This window comes from Gallinula chloropus (genome assembly GCF_964237585.1).
Source record: "Gallinula chloropus genome assembly, chromosome: 3".
NCBI classification, from domain to species: Eukaryota; Metazoa; Chordata; class Aves; order Gruiformes; family Rallidae; genus Gallinula; species Gallinula chloropus.
Window position 1 is genome coordinate 37,589,597 of NC_140087.1, and position 23,494 is coordinate 37,613,090.

The following is a 23,494-nucleotide window of genomic DNA, read 5'->3' on the forward strand; positions in this document are numbered from 1 at the left end:
CATCAGCCACTTTGGAATTAACTGTGTAACAAATAGCTCTTGGCTGAAAAAAAAAACAAAAAACAAAACTAAAAAAAAAACCCAAAAACCCAAACCCAAAAAACCCAGAAAGGAGAACATCTTGTTGAAGGTAGGCCAAGTATCTGTCAGGGAAGACAGAAGGCCTGCCGGCGGCCTAGCTCTCTTCACCGAAGACATAGGCCCTGACAATATCCTCATGGTTCCCATGAGACAGGAAAGGTTACTCACGCTGAGAGGATTTTGACAATCACATTCTCAAAACACAGCGGCCTTGATGACAGGGGTACAGACTGCCCTAAACCGAGAAGAAGTTATGGGAAGGTACTTGGGAGTAACGGAACATGTTAAGAACCAGCCATAATAAGATGGTCAAAACAGCTGGTGTGCGGATGCTTTTAGGCATCAAAGGTAAACTAATGATATTTAGCTATAAGATATGTTTATCAGAACTCGTTATAATCACTAACCAATCAGTGGGGTGTGAACAGTGCATGTAACCAATTAGCAGTTTTTTAGCTTGTCACGTTTGCAGTAACAAATGTATAGAATCTCTGTGATTTCACCCAATAAATGGCTTCACCTAAAATTCATATCAAATTGCGTGTTGCCCATCGCTGGTCTCCGCAAGTATCAACGTTATTTCACTACCATCCATTATCAGTTTAACTCAGAATAAACAGTTTCTCTAACTACTAACACAAAGAATCTTTAAAGTCACTTCTGCAAACCCAATACGCAAATTTGCATAGTCATAGATATATCCACTTTTGAATATATTTTCCATTTATTCATGTGTAATGCTAAAATTTTTATCCCTCCCAGCAGATTACTAAATAAAAATAGTCTAGACACTGTTAAAACTCATTTATTTTCACAAATCTCATTTATACATTAGGCATAAGTCCTTTTAGTAAGAAGTATTTAAGTATGAAAGTAAAAAAAAATCATTTAAAATATAGCTTTTTAATAAAATCCAACAAGCTTTGAAACAGACCTTTCACATTCTCATTAAGCTTTTTCCATAAGGCACAGAGATAGGCATTTCAAAGGAGAAGTTACTTATAACTTATCAAATCTTTACAACATTTATAAAACTCTTTCTTTGGAAAAGCATACAATGAATAATACACACATATAAACAGCACACTGCAAAGTTCAGACAGAACAGTAAAGGAAATCTTTATGCATAATACCCAGATCTCTGTGGGTTGCCTCCACTGGGGAATAAACTGGTACTTGGATGCAAGGTATTTTTAAGACCACTCCGCACAAATGTACTTTTTTGTTTTAAAAAAAGAAAAGAGCCTAAAAGTTCCAGGGTAAACACAAACAGTTCACCCAGTTGATTTTTAAAACTGTTCCTAGTAAAAATTACTTAATCCCCCAAATGCAAAAGGCAAGGAAAATCCTAAGTTGTTACTGGGTATTTCATGAGTTGAAAAGTAGTTTTCCAAGCAAACTTCAGAGGAATAAAAGTTGGCCTTTAAAGCATTCAGTGGTTTCTGTGTTGAAGTTACGCCAGACAGGATGAGAAACATTTAATCACAGCATCCCTTAAAAAGAAGAAAAAAAAAGTCAGTTATTTGTTATTTTATTTCTTCACATATCAGCCATTACTTACAAAAATCAATAGTTTATCAAATGCACAATCTTAGCAGCCATCTTTACATTGAATACATCTAAAACACCAGCTAAAGGAAAAGCTCCAGCCTACTCTGAAGCTCAAGTCTGCTCATATTGCCTAGGTCTTGCACACCAACAAAACTCAAAGCAGATGCTAAAATGCAGACACAGTGTTAAAAACCGTCCTGCAGCACACTTGGTGGCTTCACAAAGGTCCAAGCCTTATTTTCTGGCCAGCAAGGGCAGGGCTGAGGACAGACAGACAACCAGCAAGGCTTGAGGGGCGCTTTGTGTCCAACCAGCATTTGAGTTGGGCCATCACATTGCAGGATACAAGAGCCCAGGATGGAGGGTTTGAAGTGCATGAAGGGACAGGGCAGGGTAAAGAGGTGGCTCAGTCTTAAGGTTTGAAAGAGCTGAAGGGGTCTTCTTTAATTGGCAACAAATCACCTGGTTTCAGACTATTTTCTACTTGGTTGGAGGGGGGGGAGCATTCATTCCACACCCTCCCCCTGCTGCACCGTGGGGTCTCACCCACAGGAGACAGTCCTCCACAAACTTCTCCAATGTGAATCCTTTCCCCAGGGCTTTATCTATTCACCAGCTGCCCTGGCGTGGGTCACTGCTATGGCAGGCAGTCATAAATCACAATGTCTCTCAGTCCCAGTCCTCTGTGGGGTCACCAGCCTCCCCCAGCAAACCTGTTCCGGTGCAAATCTCTCTCTCACTCGTCTCTGTGTCTCTTTTTCTCTTCATGGCTGCAAGTGGTGGCAGTGGTTTGTTCCAACGTAGGGTCACAGCGGCTTCTCTATGTCTCCACCTGCTCCATCCAGCGTGGAGCCCCTCCAGGGGCTGCAGGTGGGGTCTCGGCCTTTCCCATGGGTTTCTCTAGGGGCTGCAGGGGCATCTTTCTCTCCGGCACCTGGGCCGCCTGCTCCCCCGCCCTGTTCCGGCCTGGGTGTCTGCACAGCTCGTTACATCTTCTCGCTCCCTTCTCCGGTGGCAAAATGCAGCTGCTGCCGGGTTGTTTTCTCCTACATGTGGTTCTCAGAGGCGCTCGACTATCTCTCGGGCCGCGACTTTGGCCTTGAATTGCTCGTTGTTTATAGTTTAGGCTGGCAGAAAACTCTAACTGCTGCTTAAAGAAACCGTCTCAGCAGCACAGCCTCACAAAACTGCAACATTCCACCCCTCACCTCTGCAAATGACATATATCAGAATCCAGAAAATCTCTACAATTATTACACTAGCCAGCTCTGTTCAGTCTGTTCTGCTCATTCCCTCATCCAATTAGTCCTTATCTCAAATTCCTTGAGCCCCACGTTGGGCGCCAAAAAGGACTATGGTGGTTTAACCCTGGCTGGAGGCCAGATGCCTACCAAAATCAGTCTACTACTCCCCTTCTTAGTTGGACAGGGGAGAAAATATATATTAAGAGGCTCAGGAGTCAAAAATAAGGACAGGGAGAGATCACTCTGTCATCAATGATGTGGGCAAAACAGACTCAACACAAAGTGAGAAAGAGAGAAACTACTCTATTACACTACACTACAAACAACAGCGAAGAAACCGGAGTTGAGAGCACGGCCAGATCTTAAAACAAATGTAACCAGGTCTTAAAATACTTTCCCCCCACCACTCCCTTCTTAGCAGACTAGTCATGATTTTGCTCCCTTCTTCCCCCCTGCTCGCAGTACAGGAGGGGGCAGGTACTGGGAAAAATGGGGTTCTCTGTTACTTCTTCATGAGGTGTTTTCCTCTTTCAGATCTTAAGACACCTATAACCTCCCTCCCTGCTCCCTTCTTAGCAGACTTCACTCTAGTAATGATTTCACTCCCTTCTTCCCCCACCAATCGCAGCACAGGGGGGGCAGGGACTGGGAGATGGGGCCTTCGGTCAGTCCCTTGCGAGTTGGTTTCCTTCTTGGCTGGGGGTTGGGGGGGGAGCATTTATTCCACACTCTCCCCCTGCTGCACCGTGGGGTCTCACCCACAGGACAGTCCTCCATAAACTTCTCCAATGTGAATCCTTTCCCTGGGGCTTTTTCTATTCACCAGCTGCCCTGGCGTGAGTCACTGCTATGGCAGGCAGTCATAAATCACAACGTCTCTCAGTCCCAGTCCTCTGTGGGGTCACCAGCCTCTCCCAGCAAACCTGTTCCAGTGCAAATCTCCCACTCATCTCTGTGTCTCTGTTTCTCTTCATGGCTGCAAGTGCTGGCAACAGCTTGTTCCAACGTAGGGTCACAGCGGCTTCTCTATGTCTCCACCTGCTCCATCCAGCGTGGAGCCCCTCCACAGGCTGCAGGTGGGGTCTCGGCCTTTCCCATGGGTTTCTCCAGGGGCTGCAGGGGCATCTTCCTCTCTGGCACCTGGGCCACTTCCTCCCCCGCCCTTCTCCGGCCTTGGTGTCTGCACAGCTCGTTACATCTTCTCGCTCCCTTCTCCGGTGGCAAAATGCAGCTGCTGCCGGGTTGTTTTCTCCTACATGTGGTTCTCAGAGGCGCTCGACTATCTCTCGGGCCGCAACTTTGGCCTTGAATTGCTCGTTGTTTATAGTTTAGGCTGGCAGAAAACTCTAACTGCTGCTTAAAGAAACCGTCTCAGCAGCACAGCCTCACAAAACTGCAACATCAATATAAATACATAGTTTAAACAAATTATATAACACAATCCACTGGCACTTACCATGTTTTAGATCACTATTTCCCTAAGAAAGGCAGCCTCTACAAGAAAGGCAGACAGAGCTTCACGAAAGCAAGTAACTCAGTCCCTAAAGAAACTGCTGTGCTACTAGAAACAGCCTGTATAAAATTCAGTTCTCCAACTCCCAAGATGTAACAGACAAATAAACCTAAAGAAATTAATTGATGCATACAAGTTAATGCTTTTCTGACCAGAACTCAAGGGCCTGTTTGCGGGAAAGAAAACATCAGTGACCAGCAGCTCCTCCTGTTTTCTGGGCAAAGCAAGACAGAATGACCCTACTGAGAGCGTCACATAGCTTGAGATCCCTGAAATAGTAAGATGACAGTTTGCAGTCTTGAGGTATTTAATTAATTGCAATTATAAACTAATATATGGCTTAATCCTCCCTAGATCAATTCTGAAGCTTTGAAAACAATCTGTAGTACAGATTTTTAAGCAAAGTTAAAGAAGCACCACAGGAAGATGTCAGATGAAAGGGGTAGACACTTAAACTACAGAGAATCTCATTAAGTAATTACTACTTTTTTAAATACGTGCTGCATTTTACATGAAACATTACAAAAAAATAGATTCTTCAGTCTGTTTACTTGCTTGTGGTTTCACTGTGTGTGGCTAGCTTTCCTTCAATTTTGCACATGAAAGAGCAAAGAGAGAGGGTCTGGCAAAGATGAAAACTGACATGAAGCACTGTCTTTGCCTGTTCTGGAAATGAGGAAGAAATTCGGAAACAGATTTAGCAGCTGAAGCTATGCTTTTGCTTGTTTGTTTGTTTAACAAAGAACTCAGATGTAATTTCAGTATTGGAAAAGTCACTGTTGCATCAATGCCTTTACAAATAGCTGGAGAATCTAAACAAAAACGCAATTTATTTTCAGCGATGAAAGCTGGAATGAAATTTAGCAAAGAGAATTACTAGGTGCCTTACTTGTATTTAAAGCTTATATTAAGCATCACTTTGCATTCAGCTATGTCATTTTCTAAAACTTATAAGGAAAGGGAGGTGATTATGGCTTTTCCCACACCAATTTAAGGACTTTTTCCCCCTCCCTATGATGCCTTGGAAAGCTGGAATCCAAACTCACTAGCCTTGGTGACTATTAAGCAGGTATCCTTTATGGCAGCGCCGGGATCGGTCACTCCTCCGAATGTGTGTGCCCGTTAATGCCAAATTCCTTATATTTATACAGATTAACTATACATATTCAATATAATTTCTAAGAAAAGGCAAGGTTATGCAAATTATTTCTAAGTCGTCATCTATATTAATTGGTCCCAGACAGAGCATGCTCAGTGACACTCAGGGGGTCTTGCGGTGGTCTTCGGGGATGAAGGCTGGACCTCTTCCTCTCTCTCAAAGCATGCTCTTTACGGTTTTCTCCACAGTTACCAAAACACATTCCTGAGCTCAAAAACACATTCCTACAAAAACTGGTTAGGAACCCCTTTTAACTGAAAACAAGGTATCCTCTGTCTCTTAATTGGTCGTTGGTCTCATTATTTAAGACTCCCCATCTTCACCAGCTTCAAGGCCGTTGCACTGTCATGGCTCAGTTTTGTAGCCACTTTCACCAAAGAGCTCACACAGTTACAGCTGTATTCTACTGAAATCCAAACCAAATATATTCTTAAAATACACAAATTCAAGTTATATTAATTGTCTCAAGCTAAATCTGCATCAATCTGTTCAGCATTATTATAGTTCATTGAATCACCTAGCATAAAGATAACTGACTTTTGTCAGGTGGAAGTAATTATGATGACTCACCTTGCAAAAGGAATATATGACAGGCTATACCTGAAAAAAAAAAGGGGGGGGGGAAATTATATTTGACAGAATGTTCATGCACCTCCTAAAACACAATTATTTCACTTCAGTCCAGCATTAATAAAAGCAAGCTGTTTTAAGAAACCTTAAAATTACCTACTCAACTGAATGCTTATCTGAGAAAAGACATCATGTTTAGACAAGAATTAAATGCACTGCTAAAAGTTTCCTGGTTTCCTTTTTCCTTAGTGGTGTGGCTTGGCTTTATTGTTTTTAATAGCTTGTCACTTCCACTACACAAGCAGATTTACCACCATGAGCTTCAAAAGGAATGGAGATTTCTGGGAAAACCCCTATTCTTCAAGATAAGAGACAGATTTTTTCCAGGTTAAAAGACAGTATACATTACTACAGATATTATTTGCAAAGCCCCAAACACAGATACATGCTGTAGCATGAATAACACGTAACTGTGACACTCAAACAGCCAATAATTCTATCGTCCTCTGAAACCTGCTTCACACAAGCCTCCAGGCTCTGCTTTGTCCTCTTGCCCAGCCTGACCAAGCTCTAGGACGTGCAGCAGAAGTGAAGCTGCCTGCTGTGAACACGCAGAACACTGCTTGAATTCACAGCCTTCTCTCCATCTAGTCTGAAGCATTTCCCTGGGCCGAGCATGATGCCCAGCAGCCCCTGTCCTGAACAAATGGGTACTTGCCCTCCAATCCTAGTTCAGCATAGACGCTGTGTATTCAGGGCAAGTTCAAACAAGAACTATGGTCACCTTGGACCAGCCAAGAGTTAGTAATTCACCTGGGACAAGGAGACCTAGTGTGTTCAGTTGTATCGCCATGGAGAAAGCAGTGGCTTCCAAACCTTCTGCCAGGCTTGAGAGCACTTACCTAAACTGTGCTCACACACTGCCAAGCCTAGCTCTTAAGAGCATCTGGATGGTCATCACGTACCTGCTGCACTAAATTTAGTTTCTCACACCCACTCAGTCCTTCCCCAAGAGGAATTGCTCACGAACTGCTGAGTGTTCTTGGGGAATGTTACAATATTGAAAATGTTACTTGGTTTCTTCCATTTCAAAAATTAAAATTTAGTTGGAACTTGAAAAAGGAAGATAATCAAAAGCAGGGCATATGAATATACAGATAATTTCACAACACAGAAGAGGCATGACAAATTTTTTTGCATATATATTCCTTTCATAATGCCTCAAATAAGTTCACACATTGCAGAATATATTTTAAATTACCATTTTGGCAAGATGATTGCATCTAGATTTCACTGAAGTTACACAACCCAGCTTAGAGAAACAGATTGAGGCTAGCATTTAGGCTTACATGTTATGCAAAGCGTATATATTTAGGCTGAGCATCACGCGGGTGTAGGGGCAGGTAGAAGATATTTAAATTAATCTTAAGAATCTTACCAGGTCATTGCCAAGAACTGCAATATGCAGAATAACACTGCCAAACCTGCTTTCTTCCACTAAGTACAAAAAAAAAAAAAAGAAGCAGCAAATATTGTGAATTAGTTCCTTTTGCACCACAGGCTATACCAAAAACAATTGCAACAGCTTGCCCAGCCAAAAATCTTAGTTAACTGACAGCAGCTAAATTTGCTTGTCTTAATTTGCTACTCCTCCCCACTCTAACGACTTTCCATTCAATGTACTCAGTCACTCCATTAGCATCATGTTATGAAACACTTATCTAGCTTTGAAAGCACGTAACAGCATCAAGGCTAACACTCTCACTCTGTACTGCAGCAAATATGGAAGTTCACCTCAGCTACGTCTTCACTTCTATGGAACATAACTACAGCCAGATCTGCAATCAAGACCTGAAGGTACTACTTCTGCCACTCTTCCTTTGTCTTCATCAGTTTAATATTCTGCACCTGTGGTTTCTGAAGACCACTACATATTCTCTGACGTTCTCTGACACAAGCGCACATCACTGAGATTACATAGTATAATTTAACTTGTTTTTCTTAGCTCTTGGTCCAGAAGTCTGCAGTCTAAACCAAATATTCTAGATTTTGTATTCTCATCTACACCAGGCACAGGTGCAAGGGTGCATTTGCTTCGCTGCCAGCAGGCTCATCGCTCCACCTAAACTGAACTACAACACACACACTCAACTTTCCTCTACCCCCACTGGCAACGAGAGGAAGTAAGTATTGTCACTTACCCAGAATACAGCACAGAGAGTCAGTACTAGGAAAAGCTGAAGGGAGATGAGAGGAAAGAGTGAACACTCAAGTACACAATAAAGCAAATAGAGGAACTGCTTTTACGTTTTCAAAGAGTAATCAGCATTTTCAGAATTGCCTCCTGAAGCAAGCAGAGCCTCAGGCTGTCACATAGCAATTACATGCCTAACTTTGTGTCAGGTGGTGTCTTCCCAAAGCACAGTACAACTGTTGCTCTGTGGACAGAAGGGCTGGGACAAGTCTTAGAAGAATGAGATTGCAGGAATTTACTTCAGGAGCCATAAGGAATATAACCCGGTCGTTGCAGCCTTATGTGGTGGGTCTATTAAGAGGTGGGCTTGAAAGCAACTAAGTAGCCTGGGAACTGATATTCTATTATTTCACCACATGTGTAATTTTGTATAGAGTATTCCTAACACCAACATATCATAAGGAAGTACATGCATCACTACAAACAACCCATTATTAAAAACACCCATTCACAACTCCAGTATTTGAGAAACACAAGTTCTGCTGCCCTCACAGAGAAGAATTTCTTACTAACATGTGATTCAACTTCCCCTCCTTCAGCTTAAGGCCATTACCCCTTTAGGTACTGAAAGGCTGCTATAAGGTCTCCCTGGAGCCTTCTCTTCTCTAGGCTGAACAATCCCAACTGTCTCAGCGTCCCTCTACCTGCTGGTCACACTGGCTTTGAAGCAGCCCAGGATACAGTTGGCTTTCTGGGTTGCAAGTGTGCATTGCCAGCTCATGTTGAACTCTAATTACCCGACACTCAAGTCCCTCTCCTCAGGGCTGCTTCCAATCCATTCTCTGCCCAGCCTTTACTGGTGCCTGGGATTGCCCCAATGTGCAGGACCTTGTACTTGGCCTCGATGAACTTCACATGGCTCTCTCAGGCCCACCTCTCATGCCTGTCAAGATCCCTCTGGATGGCATCCCTTCCCTCCAGAACATCCACCACACCACACAGCTCAGTGTTGCTGGCAAACAATCTCTTGGAATTTTTCCAAACATACTTGTGACTCCTGAGTTTCCCAGAATTCCAGTTTTGTGTTCAGATGGGGGAAGAGAACAATCAAATACAGAAAAAGTTTTCTAAACTTTAGAAGTTCTCCAGTTGTTCTCTGTATTCCTGAAGTTTTCCATCCTAGCAGCCTTCGCTCTCACACAATGATCCTGTTTCCCTACTAGATGAAACCTTTTTATTCTGTCTCTTCCTAACCTTGTCATCAGAATCTCTGCATGGTCAGGTAGGTCTGCGATGCTTTTTCTACTCTCTGTTCTCCTTCCATTTCCCTGACATGCCTCATTTCTACAGCCTTCAAACCAAGCTATTTCATCACCCTGCCTAAGGTCATGGGATGATAAGATATCAGAGCAAATAATTTCTGTGCTGGCTGTTTCAGTGTGGGGTTTAGGCCCTCAGCTCAACCAGAAAAAGCCCACAGCTATAAAGTGTTGGTTAACTCATGCTTAGCAAAAGAGGGAATCTGAGATATTCTTGGACACTTTATTGCAGTAACTTCCCTAGGACTTGTAGCTTTGTATGATTTGGAAGAGATGGCAAAAAGTCACCTCTTTAACAAAGCTTGGAGTCCAAGCAAGGATCAAGTCGTTTCTCCAAAATACATGGATAAACATGAGTTTCTTACATGAGATTGTAATTTTTTTTTCACGTGGGTGAGAGAGAGTAGGACTATATAACCTACATGACAGCCACCCAGAAGGAATTCATAAAAGGTTTCTTAACCACATCAGCTGTAATCACCCAGAAAAACTCCACTATATTATAGGAAGAATAGGACAACCAACTAATTTTAAAAATAGCTGAAAAAAATCAGGAGAAAAGAAAGAGAAACTAAGTACAAAACAGAGATGCAGCAAGGGCAGAAACACGGTTCTAACTACCAAATAAAGAGTTTTGGGACAGGAATGCTGAGACTGGGGACAGGACTGTTTTTTCCATCCTCCTGGAAGAAGCTATAGTCATAGAAGTAAAGGAGCCAAGGACCTCACAATGAAGAAGTATGAAGCTGAACATGTGGCTTCCTGGACTTTGTGGGAATTAACTTTCTCTGTAGCTTTGAAAATGCTGAACCATTAAGCTGTATAAACAGAGCTGCAACCAACAAACAACTGCCAAGCTAGACTTGGTGACTGCTGACCTTTCACAACAGCTGAAAAGTCTCTCTCTAACCTTGTTCTTGAAGAAAGTGTTTTAGAAGACAAATCAGAAATCATCAACCTAATATTAGCATTTAGTAAGAAATAGTAAGTAACATTTTACTCCAAATGACTAATTTAAAAACAAGCAACTAAAAACATAGGAGGCTTATAGAAAGGAGTTTAGATTAGCTCTGTAAATCATAAAGATTATTATTATTCAGTACAAAAAAAGAGGCAGACTGAGAAATAGCCTCTCTTTAGTAAAGCCTGAGATTTAGCTTTGAGGCTAAAGGAAAACTTTTTAGCAAAAGGAAGTAAATATAGTGTATTTACCAACATCAAAATTGTAGCTATTAATCTTTTTGGCTCAAACATTGCTTTCAATTGCTTCAGCGGCCCCATCAGGAAACATGTACTAAAGGAGGAAAAAAACAAAACAAATGGTAAATCACTTTCAAATAAACCTCTGCAAGAGACAATAGGTAATTAACCAGTTTTCAAAAGTTAAATGAGTACGAAGGCTTTAAGAAAGGCATGTCTGTGTTAGCAACAGAGACCCGCTAGAATGAAAGGTGAAATATTCCATGAATTTAGTCCTTGGAAACAGCTTGTGTATTGGGTTACCCCTGGTCATTAAATTCTTTACAAAACATTACTACTTGTAGCAGAGGGTTGTCAAGCTGAAGTCTAGTGAATTTTGTGATACGAACTGACATGCCAAAAGAGCACAAAGACTAAACTTCCATAGAAAATTTATGTTTAACAATAATGTTCTTGCCCAGGCAACATGCCAGTAGCTACAATCAAGACTACAGGGAAGCTCTAACTCTGCCCAAGCTCAGCAAGCAAAAAGAGAGGGAAGGAGTTCAGTAGTTTGCATTAAATCCTCCTGCTTTATTCTACTCTGTAGTTAATTTGAAGGGAGAATGAAAACCATCAGCAACACTACAGTGGATCCGTTCATGCAAAGAAACGTGATGCAAACCAAGAATTCGCAATCACAGGAGTAATTATCTTACTTCAAATAATCCAAGATGAGTCTCTTCCTTCCCTGTCACTGAAACCATTCAGCTTTGTAGAAAATATTTGGCGAGAGAGTGAGAATGCCTGTAACCTTGTGGAGGTCTGAATGTTTTACTATAGAGCAGGAAACCTGAATTAACTCCTTTTCTAGCTAACATTTATTTATTTAAAATGAAACCATCAGTAGTAGGGCAAGAATTTGGTAGAGCTCCCTCCTGAAACCAGTCATAAGCCTGGTGAAGCACACATCTTTTAAGATAGAAGTAACATGGGAATCCATACCCCAAGCAGCAAACTAAACCCATGACCTCCCACATCAAGATGTTCCCCTACCAGACATTGTATATGTATATATCCCCTTCACTATTTTTTTTAATTATTTAAGTTGAATAGACAGATATCAAAACTCCACATTAAAGGGAAAAAAATGTTCTCAGTTCAATAGAAAAATAAATGTTTAAAATTCACTGCAATCCAGACTAACTTTTTCTTAGTATTTTTTAATCTTGGCTGCTGGATGATAAAATGTCATTAAGACACACACACACATCACACACCTGAAGAACTATTTTATTTCTTTTTTTTTTTTGGCTAGTGGAAGGATAGGGAAACATGGTGGTAAAAAGGAGGGAGGGTCCAGGCCACATAAAATAGGCAGAAAAAAAATATAGAAAGCAAAATGCATCGATGATAGCCTGATTAGCATCGAAGGACAGACATCACAAGAGGTTCTCAATAGATACAAGAGATACACAGGGAGCAGAAAGACTGTGAAAAAAATAATGGTGAACTCCTACACTTACACAGACTATTTCTTTTATACAGCACATTCTGTAGGAGATACGTTCATCATCCCAGAGAACAACAAAATAGGTACTGTTTCCATGTTTATCGCTAGAAAATTCTAGTGAAAACTCGGTAGACATGACAATTTAGTAAGAGTGGTCACTGCATTTGTCTTAAATACAGGCTCACAAACAAACCTGAACAACTTCAAATCTTTTTGTCAATTTGGGACTTTATTGTCATTTCCTCTGTTTGTGGAACACAGCTGTTTGTTGTTTATATCTAAAAGGACTACTGACAGGGAAGGGTGCCTCTCTTTACTTTTAATTTTGGTTGGAATCTAGAGTAGCTTTTCAGGATTCTCCTAAAAGAAATACCATTCTGTAAAAGCTTTCCTCTTAGTTCACTTGACAATTAGACTTGATTAGTACCATGCTTCTAAAGCACTAATTTAATTTGAAGTGGTGAAAACACACCCAAAACACTAGGTTAAAAAAAAAATCCACAACAAAACAAAACCAACCAACCAAAAAGCCAACAAACAATAAAGAAAAAGGTAAGGGTGAAAAAGAGATGCAGGACGATCTCTCTATTAAAAGCAAAAGGCTCCTTCCAGTAATAAAGCATCCACACTGTGGGCAGACTGCCAGATTGCCCCTGAAACAGAGGCACCTGTGTATCTGGCAGAAAGTCACTGTGCAATTTGTTATCCATACTTCAGACAGAAGTTGTGATGTGTCTACAAAACAATCACAGAAGACACACAATGGGGCAATGACAAGCCAATAACTCATACTCACTAATTATGATAATCTTAAAATTTTAAGACAAACAAGATTTTATATTATTAGCATTTCAATATGCAAAGTTTTGTTTGTACTCAGAGACACCATTTTAGAGTAAAAGCAAATGAAAAAGTAGATGAAAAGGAGGGTACTTTAACAACAATAATTAAGAAGTTGTACCTGGCTATGGCAGCAATATTTCCCAAGGTGTAAAACAGCACAAAGAGTTTGATCCCCATTGGGAGCAATGCTGTTCCCTATAAAAGAGAGGTTATTTGTATGTTTGTAATTAGTTAATTCAATTGCGATGTTTACAGTTTAAATTTTCAGCCTGTGAAGAGTGTGGTTCTCGCGCACACCGCTCTCAGGTGTGCAGTATTCGACATGCAGCATACCTCTATTGCCACCTACTGGCAAAACAACGGATTGATTGGATATATTTATTTTTACACCAGGCACTGTTTATTGTTTGTAACATACATTTGTACTGCTTATATTCTATGTACAACACTTCCAGTTGTGTTAGAATGCCCTCTCATTGGTAAGACCACCAATCTTTCTGGTTTACCTCTGGGTCTCAGGGAGCCCAACAACTGCAAGTTCTGATGAAGAATCAGAAGGTTCCAGCTGCAGGAGAACCCAGTGTGTGACTATGTCCAAGTTCCTCAAGCAAGTGCTAGGCTGCTCCTCCACAACTGCTTCTTCCTGCCATTACCCAAGTCTCCTTGTTTTAAAAAACTTTTCACAGTGAAGTGAGAAGAGCAGCAGCAGCCATTTAAATGTGGCAAACCAGAAGCCAACACACACAGGATGAGTTTTTCCATACCAGAACGCATCATGAGTCAAGCCACTCTGCCTGACAGTCCCCACAAGAACTGCAAGTGTCATCCTCAAACACTAGCCAGAGGCTGCTGGCTAGCTGACATCTAAAGTCATGCTCTGTGAAGAGCCAACATCCTACTTCATAATGAAAAAAACCCAACACCCAACCCAAAAACCTCACAACCACAAAACCAGCCATCTGGATACCTCCTCAGTGTGATCTCACCTCCTTCTGAGACTTCCCATGCAGATAAAGAATTAATTTGTACTGCAAGTTACCTATGTCAGGCCAAACGAATTACTAGTTCTCAACTTTTAGCTGCAAGCTTGAGCCTCCTGCCAATACCTCAAGTTCAAGAATGAACAAGTGATTTACTGACTGTAAGATCAATGAGTGCAGCAGGTTTTTCAAGTGTCAACATGCTACCACAGTCATCACCTATTGATCTGTGAGTGTGACAAGTTACACTTGTGGTTCTTTCCACCTTTAAAAACCTTTCAAGCTTCCCTCTCCTTTTCCCCTTTTATTGGGGAGCATAAAATTAAGATTGGTACACACTGAAAAGCTGCAAAAGCTCTTTCCTAGTACATCACTCACAAATCTAAATTCAAAATACAGCATATTTTCTCAGTGTTCAAACCTTTTAGTAAGAACTTTTATTATGCTACAATAAAAATACTCTCTGCCATAAATGTCAGGAAGATGGTCAAAATCATAGCTTACAGAACAGCCACCCCTCCATGCCAATTATACATTTAATGTCCAGTTATATTTATGGATGCAAAATTTAGTACACAGGATAACATAAGCACAGAATCACACCCAAAGAGTTAACATGAGCAAGGTTCTGCTGTAGAAAATTAATAATGTGCTGGAGGGGAAATAAACAAACAAAAAATCTACTTACAAGAATAGAACACACAACGCCAATAACAAAACATACGGCAAAACATTTGACTCGAGTACCAAAGCTGAGTGTTGAGGCATCCAGGACCTTAATAGGGGGAAAGAAAAAAAAAAAAGAAAGAAAAAAGATATTACAAACCCAGTTTTGAACAATCTTAAAGACTTTTTTTCTTTAGTACTGAAGTCCTTGATTTCAAGCAAAATAATGTTTTAGCCAGAAACAATTATTTTACTGTACTTAACAGTTGCTTGCATATTAATTGTTTCAATTTAAGAAATTACATTAGCAAATTGGAAAAACATTTCAAAAACAAATAAAGACGACAAAACCTGTGAAGGCATATCCTGGCACTCAAACAACTCTGTTCCAGTTTCAAACAGACCTTCGTTTCAGAATACAATTAGAATTGAAAATTCTCACTACTGTACAAAAGCAGCAGGATGAATGGACATTCTAGATGCAATTTGCAGCTGAGTGTTATTCATGCAGCATTTAATGCTCATAGGAGCATCACTACCTTTTACTAGACAGAATCCATTACAGAATCACAGAAGAGTAGGGTTTGGAAGAGATCTCTGAAAGTCATCTAGTCCGACCCCCCTGCTAAAGCAGGATTACCTAGAGCAGGCTGCACAGGGTTGTGTCTAGGAAGGTCTCGAATATCTCCAGAGAAAGAGACCCCACAGCCTCTCTGGGCAGCCTGTCCCAGGGCTCTGTCACCCTCAGTGTGAAAACATTTTTCCTCGTGTGCAGGTGGAGCTTCCTGTGTTCCAGTGTGTGCCCATTCACCCTTGCCCTGTCTCTAGGCACCACTAAGAAGAGTCTGCCTCCACCCTCTTGACACCCACCCTTTAGATATTTATAAGCATTGATGAGATCCCCTTTCTGTCTTCTCCAGGCTAAAGAGACCCAGCACTCTCAGCCTTTTTTCATACAAGAGATGCTCCAGTCCCCCCCATCATCTCTGTAGCCCCCCACTGGATTCTCTCCAGTAGTTCCCTGTCTTTCTTGAACTGGGGAGCCCAGAACTGGACACAGTACTCCAAATGTGGCCTCACCAGGACTTGGTAGAGGGAAGGAATCACCTCTCTTGACCTGCTGGGCATGTTCCTCTTAATGCACTCCAGGACACCACTGGCATTCTTGGCCACGAGGGCACACTGTACACATCAGTACAAGTACCCTCTGCAAGCATGATTCCCCCTCAATTACTGTTCCTTACAGGGCGAAGGGGTAGGCAGATGAACATGGCTTGTCTCACGACACAGGTCACTTGCTGAAAGCAGTGATTTTAGTTCCTGCTCCTCCAGTAGGACTCCAGAACCTGCAAGACCCTTTAATGAGCTGAGCTAAGCGATACAACTCATGACGCAAGAAAAGAATCAGTGTTTCCTCTTTTCTAGTGACTTAGTCCCATGTCAGACCAGCTAACGAGCCAAACCAGCCCAGCAAGATGTCAGAAAAAAAGAGGCAGGGCTATGTAGCTGGCAGAAGAACATCCCCTTTCAGCAGACATCTCTTGTTAGATATGCTCATCTTCTCCACTCATGCTGTAAGAGCAATGCATTTCAGCTTACCCCAGGTCACTAAATTAAATATACTTTCTACTCTAGACCGGTCTGTTAAGTGAAGTGCTGTTTCAGGTAAGGTAAGACAACCATAAAAAGCAAGCTTTCCTATTTGTTCAGCTGACACATGCAACTTGCCCTCTTGCTATCTAGCCTACAGATACTTTCAATCAAGCATTAGTAACCATATATACAAGCTAGGGCTTCCCCAGCCAGTGAGTTCCACTTTTCTCCTACTCTTAAGAACTTTCTCATTCAGGCAGTGGTAAGTGAATGAATGACATCTGGTTACTGCTTATAATGATTGCACATCTGTGGAAATGATGAAGCCATACCTAGTTTAATGGAAAAGGGTCACATACAAGTACACATTTATGTGCTGTGATGAATCAGCACCTGAACATATGTCAAGAAGGTACAGCTTGGACTTCTTTCAACTTGTAAAAAAAAATAGCAACCTTACTTAATCAAATTAAGAACTTTAAATACTTGCTTAAGAAGGGGGGTCAGAATGCTAAAAATAATATTTTGCACTTGATTACTGTGTGAGCAGACTCAGAGTTGAGATACATGTTGCTTTGAATTTTCCTTCCCCTTCTCTGTGTTCAGCAGTTAAGGCAGAGCTTCCCAAAGGTCAGAAGACACAGCTTACCTTGTCAGGTCCAACTCTTTATCCTTACGCACGCATTAAAGAAACAGACAAACACAGTAACTGAAAGATGGTTTAGTATTTGAGATCATATTTGATAGTCACTCCTGAGTGCCTATGTATGCAAGAAGCGCAGGAACAGCTGGTGGAACACAGCTGCATGCTTTTAGTTATGCCTATTCATGCAACTAAGCACATGTACACAGGGGAAGAAAGCAAAAAGAAAAGAAGAGTAAATATCCTTGCCATCCCTGCTCAGAAATTAAGTGTGGACAGGCCAAGACTGAGCAGACCCAACATAAGCATTTCAGGTTGCCTAGAACACAGAGAAAGAATGAAGATAGACTTGTTTCTTCAAGTGTATTGGGCATATTCCTGCCACTTGCTGTTATTTTGCTTCTAGTCTTAGTATCTGATGGTGTTCCTGAAACAACTACCAGGAATTTTAATTTTTCATATAAACTTGAAAACACCTTTATCTTCAGTCAAATCCCTGATAGTTATTAGGTGGAAAACACACAACCACCATAAGTATGTGAACCAGACAAAGGCTTGGGGGAAAAAAAAGTGAATTAAACTAGCTCAATATATTTTACGGATTTAATCCTTAAAAAGATTAGATTGACAATACATACACATAAACTACACGAAGACAAACTGGCATGAGGCCTGACAGAGCACAACAACATAAGTGTTCTCTATAATAACAAAACTAAATAGATTAATTGGTGTTAAAATGAAGAGCGATCCTTCAACAGCTCCTGATGGCATCACTGTGTATGTTATCAAGCTGAACCTAGTTAAGGCAGTGTTTGAAATCCTGAAACTGGAGGTCTGGTAACATGTTGTCCTTACTCCCTGACACCCAATACTTTTGTGCCAAAATGCCAGGCTACCGCCTGTAACTGTTGTGGGTGACACAGCGCCTGCCCGTTGTGCTGTACAAGCAGTAATTTCTGTACCAGGGGCTGCGAGCTGCTCTGAAGTAACAGCTTAAGTTTCCTACATCTGCACTCACAGACTGTAAACCAGAGCCCTAAGGAAAGAATTGTAAGTCTAAGCTGCCTGTGCAACAAAAGCAGCTAACAATGGAAGGGTGATTAGGACTTTATTTTATTATAGCCTGACATTAACCATGCTGCTAATCCTAAATTTCAGATAAACAGAGTTAGCATTATGCTCTATGATATCTGCATTAGCAGAAGCTTTTACTTCCAAGAATGAAGCAAATTCCACATCTGGGGAAAGTTCCACATGGAGAATTCTGCTGTAGTGGCAGGGAGGGAGTTCCTGTAATACATACCCTTCTCATTATACTGCTTACCAGACTGTTTCTAAGCAATAAAAAGAAAAATGAAACAAAACCCAACAAATAGAAACCCTTTTTTTTCTACAGCTAAGCTTTAATGCCAAACTCCCGGACAAGAAGGAAAGATTTTTCTTCACAGGATATTCCAAGACAACATTACGTCGAAGAAATGACAAAAATATCCAGAAATCAAGAGGAAACCCTAAGTGGAAGCTGGAATCCGGAAGGCAGACTTCCTGAAACATAAGGAACAGTCTCACAGCAGTCTAATACACAGGTTGCAAGCAACAGATCACAGCGTCTTTACACGTGCTACAGACACCCAGTAAACTACATGAATGATAATCTGCAAGGCTGCCTTTGTTCAAAAATATTTATTGTGGTTTTGCACATCTACCTAGGCTCCCTCCATGCATTAATTAGCTTACAGATGTTTTCTATGTGGGCAAACAAAAAACAAACAAACAAAAAATTGAAGCAATTTATTTTGCAGCTTTTAAGAAAAATTCCTGGAACTAATAATCACATCTTTTCTTGATAGTAAATTTTGGATTATACAAGTAACGATGGAAAAATAATTTCAAAGAAATGAGTACATTTGCAAAATTCAGTTCCTAAGCAATATTTCAAAAACTATCTGTAGAGATCTATCTATTGTCATCTTTCCCATACCGATGTCTTATATGTATTTCTATCAAGAATATAAGAAATTTAAATATCTGATCCATTCCTCCTTGCTAAAATCTTGTTGAACGCTTTAAGCATTTGTTAGTATAGAATTATCATGAAACTACAGTTAGAAAACAAGCCAATGTGACAAACGGAGTAATATATTAGTTGTGGTGCTGGTAAAACTAAACAGCATAATGCTGCCCTGACAGCATCATTACACTGGTATATTTACCATTTATTATCATTTTTCGGTAATAAATTCCTTTAATTCCTTTTAATATTTAGAGTAAGTGATCTAGTAGTCACCTGAATTGTTTAGAAAGTACAGAAAGACTTCGTTGAATCACTATACAGTTGTACCACTATATAAAATCATCATGTAACTACAGACTGGTTTGGGCCGGAAGTGACCTCAAGGCCCACATTCCAACCCCCCTGCCATGGGACACCCTCCACTAGACCAGGCTGCTCAAAGACCTGAGCACTTCCATATCCTTTTCTTCTACTTTACTAAACAGGAGTTACTGCTGACTTCATGCAAAAACCAAGGAGCAGAATAAAGACGCCTCTATGAACATAAGCCATATGATGGCTATTACACAACTGTCTGCTCTTCCAAAGAGACTGCCATTGTTTTTAACCAAACACATGACTCAGTTCCAGAAAAGTCATCTAAAACAGTTGGAAGATTTTACATAGAAAATATATAACCTTGTACTTTATTTTAGGCCTTACCTTCTCTACATGGATGCACAATGTTTTTGCCCTATTACATACACTTTAAAAGTAGTCAGCACCGCTCAGCTGTAACGTCAATGCTTTAGTGTCACATATGACTTTCCTTACTAAAAGTAAGCTTGATTTCCACTGTTCTAGAAATACTTTGAGAGAAGCCTACAACAGATATATTGCCTAGCTTACAACACATCTTCAGTAGCTATTTATTTATTTTCAGTAAGATTCTTCTGGTTCGTCTTAGCATGAAACTCCTTTCATGCATCAAAGGACATCAAAGGCATACTGTACTGTGTACTGGATAGGCTTTAAATATGGGCAGGTTTTTCTTACTTTAAGTTTCTGCTAGCTATAACAACATATGCAATAATCACAACATATATAGCTCAGCTACTGACATTTAACAAGTGATACGCTCTTAGCTCAGTTGTCTCCTCACGTTATACACTTCCAATATAAAGTTACTAAATACTCAGGCATTTACCTATCAATTGTTGTCTTAAAGCCAACATCACAGCATCAAGAACTGTATGGCACTGTCATGTGTCTCATGAAAAATGTGCCTGGGGATGGCAGATTAATTAATTCTCTTGGAAATGAACGAAGATTAACAGAAATGTATTTCTTACTTAATGTTATGATTAGATCAGAATGCGAAGCATCCCTCACAGATGCTGGCAGCCAGCTCTGCTGTGACAGGGCACAGATGCTACACAGCCTCCAGAACTGATCAGGCGTGGGTACAGTTTAGCTGCTTTGCTGTGCTAGAGGCCAAGCTCATAAAACTTGAGGACCAGCAACAACTCAGTGCAAAGACAAGTGAAGCATGGCAGCAGCAAGCTGCTGGAACTAATACTATGCCAGAGACACCAACTATACTGAGGCTGTGCCAGTTCGCCAAGGTTTATTAGCTGCAGCTCAGATCCAGGCTGCTCTACGTTCCAGCTGCCTCCAGCATCCTGCAGCATGATACTCCATGATGTGGGGCACTTTGACCTGCAGTCACACCAATTAAAAGGGAGCTGATAGCATAAGTGGCTCTTTGTAAGTGTGCTCGACTTTGCTTCAAACTAGAAGTGAAGTCTTGGACAAGATGATGAGGAAGACAGTGGGGAGGAAATGAAAAATTAAGTTGTACTTGAATAGTATGGAGAAAAAAAAAAGGAACAGCAGTACAGTGCAGCTTTTTCAAATTCAGGGGTGCATAAGGAACGGCAGAAGCAATGGAGTAGCAGTTTAGAAAGAAAAACTATTGTTTTACTGGCCAGCAAGTACCCAGGGCGCGCAGGAGAAGAGCACACACAGGACCAGAGACCCCGTTCTCTCAAAGCCGGGCATGTGAAAGTAAAACCAAAGGATTCCAAACCACCAACGCAACTAAGAGCCTCCGCGCACCCCGAAAATCCGCCGAAACTCTCGCTCCCGCGCAGTGCTGGGTGCGCACAAACCCCGTCCTGCGGCACACGCAGGGAGCCTCCGTCTCTCCTTTACCCGCCCCGCTCCGCTCCCGCTTGCCGACGCGGGCGGGCACGCAGGCGGACACCGAGGGCTGGGGGTGTGCGGGCAAAGGCCGGAGAGAGGGAATCGCTGGGAACTCAGTGGCAACCGAAGCAGCGAGCACCCGCCGGGCCCCGGGGCAGGGAGGCTTCGGCGACCCTCCCGTCACGGCGACGGCGCCGCTCGCTCAGCACCCCCCTCAGGGAAGGGGTCAGCGGCCCGCCAGCCGCCCCTCGGCGGCCGCTAGCACCGGCCCCTAGGCCGCCGGTGCGAGAAGAGGGAAGAAGAACGCGTCCCCACCAGGCGGTACCTGTGCCGTCAATCCCTGCTCCTCGTCGTCCTGCCCCGTCAGCACCCGCCGCAGCTTCTCCATGCTGGCGCTCTGGCAGGGCAGGACCGGGCCGTACTACACGGAACGGGGCCGCGCTCCGTGCCGGGCCGCTGGCCCAACCGGAAGTCACTCCCGCACACTCACGAAACCTCGCCCCCTGACGGCGGGCAGAGTAGCGATCGGGAGAGAGGCGGTGGTGAGGTCCCGCGCCTGCGCACTCGGGCGGGCTGGCGGGCAGGGGAGACGGAACGGCGCTCCAGCCGCAGCTTTGGAGCTCGCTGGGGATGGTTGTAGCTCCGTCCGCGCGGGAACGCGACTCGCGTGCGCCCGGCGGTCCGCGCTCGGCCTGGCGCAGAGCCCTTGGTGTTGGGGGGAGCGGCGTCCCTATGGTTGCCCGGGGCCCCGCTGGAGCTGCAGAGGGAAGGGGCCGGGGCGCTGCCGTGCTCCCCTGCCCGGGAGAGGCTGCCTCGCCCCTAGAGAGCGCGGGCGTCGGCTCGAGCAGCGGGGCAGGTGCCGCCCTCTGCGCCGGGGAAGCGGTGCGGGCGGGCCGGGCGTGTGCACGGCAGCGCGAACGGCCGCGGTGGTCGCTGGCTTCAGGCGGTTGCCTGTTGGCTTCAGGCGGTGCCTGTTGGGTTCAGGCGGTGCCTGTTGTCCCCCTGCCCGCCACCCGCCGCCGAGCCGGGCGCTTTTGCAGCTGGGAGTGAGCGGGGCCGGGGGGACTGTGACGAGCTGTACAGTGTGAACTCACACACCTCGGGCATTCACGCAGAGGCGTCCTGCGCGTCTCTTGTCTTCAACTCGGCGCCTGGTAGGTGTATGGTGGCGGCCATCGCGCTGCCCCCGTGGCTTGGGTGCTTCACCTTCTTCAGGGCGGCACTCCGACCACCGTCACTCCACGCGTCTTCCCTGTCCCGCTCGGTTCAGACAGCCCCAGTACGCCCCCTGAGGCCGTTGCTGTGGTGTTTTGGCCGGGGTGGTCTGCATGGGAGCAAGGCCGGGGCCAGGGGAGCAGGAGCCAGGGGTGTGCCTTGTGGGCTGCTGCGGGCAGCAGCGCAGGGTGGGGCAGCAGGGGGAGATGGATGATAAGGGCCTTGTAACCTGCTGCCCTGTAAGTGAAACTCGATAAGAGCCAGGGCAGCAAAGCCCCCGATAAGGCACCTCCTCCCTCTCCCCTCCATGAGAGAGCTCCCACCCTGTTCTCCTCCCCACGCTTGCTTCTCTCAGGGAAAAGTTTCCCACATGCCTTGCGTGCCAGCTTTTGGGTGATACACTTGGACACAAACCTCACCTTTGCAGCCCGATGGCAGGCTATCCGCACCTCAGCAAGCTTTTAAGTCAAGGCCAAAATTCCAAATGGAAGAAACAGCTGCAGACACAGCTGTGTGGTAATACTCAGACAACACCAAAAGCTGGCCAGCATGGCTCATGCCTTCCAAGGACCTGAGCAGGGAGGAGAGTGTGTGCAAGGGAACAACATGACCATGACTCCTGCGTACAGGGGAGGAGAAATGAGAAAAGGGATTGGAGTGACGCAGAAATCATCCTCCTGGTACCTGGCATGTCTGGTGGCCCCATGCCCACAGCTGCCAGGAGAAAGGAAGAGACCCAACTGGTCATCCTGTCCAGAGCTTGTTGCCAGCTGCTTGGCATGGGTATCTTGGGTCTTTTGCAGTTGACAAGGGAGGTGGTGAGTGGAAGACCTTGGTGACCTCCTCCACCTTTGCAGCTAGTTCAAAGGTGTCAATGGAAGTTTCATTTGGTGGTGGCTCCAAAGGGAACTGGTTGCCAGCAGGAGCTGTTCTTCCCATATGCTTACCCACTACCCCAGACCAAAAATGGCTTCCCAGAGGATTCTGCCAGTGGATACATTGATGGGGTCCCTCCTCTCCCCTGCCTCCC

At 43.4% G+C, this 23,494-nt stretch overlaps 1 protein-coding gene across 1 annotated transcript; it reads right to left on the reverse strand.

The window, feature by feature from the left end:
• Positions 1-870: 870 nt before the first annotated feature.
• Positions 871-21,710, reverse strand: SFT2D1 (SFT2 domain containing 1). The gene is made up of 8 exons (XM_084261474.1): positions 21,575-21,710; positions 14,835-14,921; positions 13,285-13,361; positions 10,844-10,925; positions 8,320-8,355; positions 7,557-7,615; positions 6,119-6,148; positions 871-1,574 (listed from the first exon to the last, which is right to left on the reverse strand). Exons 1-8 carry the CDS (start codon positions 21,635-21,637, stop codon positions 1,535-1,537), a joined length of 474 nt encoding a protein of 157 aa, XP_084117600.1. The 5' UTR covers positions 21,638-21,710; the 3' UTR covers positions 871-1,534.
• Between the last annotated feature and the right edge of the window lie 1,784 nt (positions 21,711-23,494).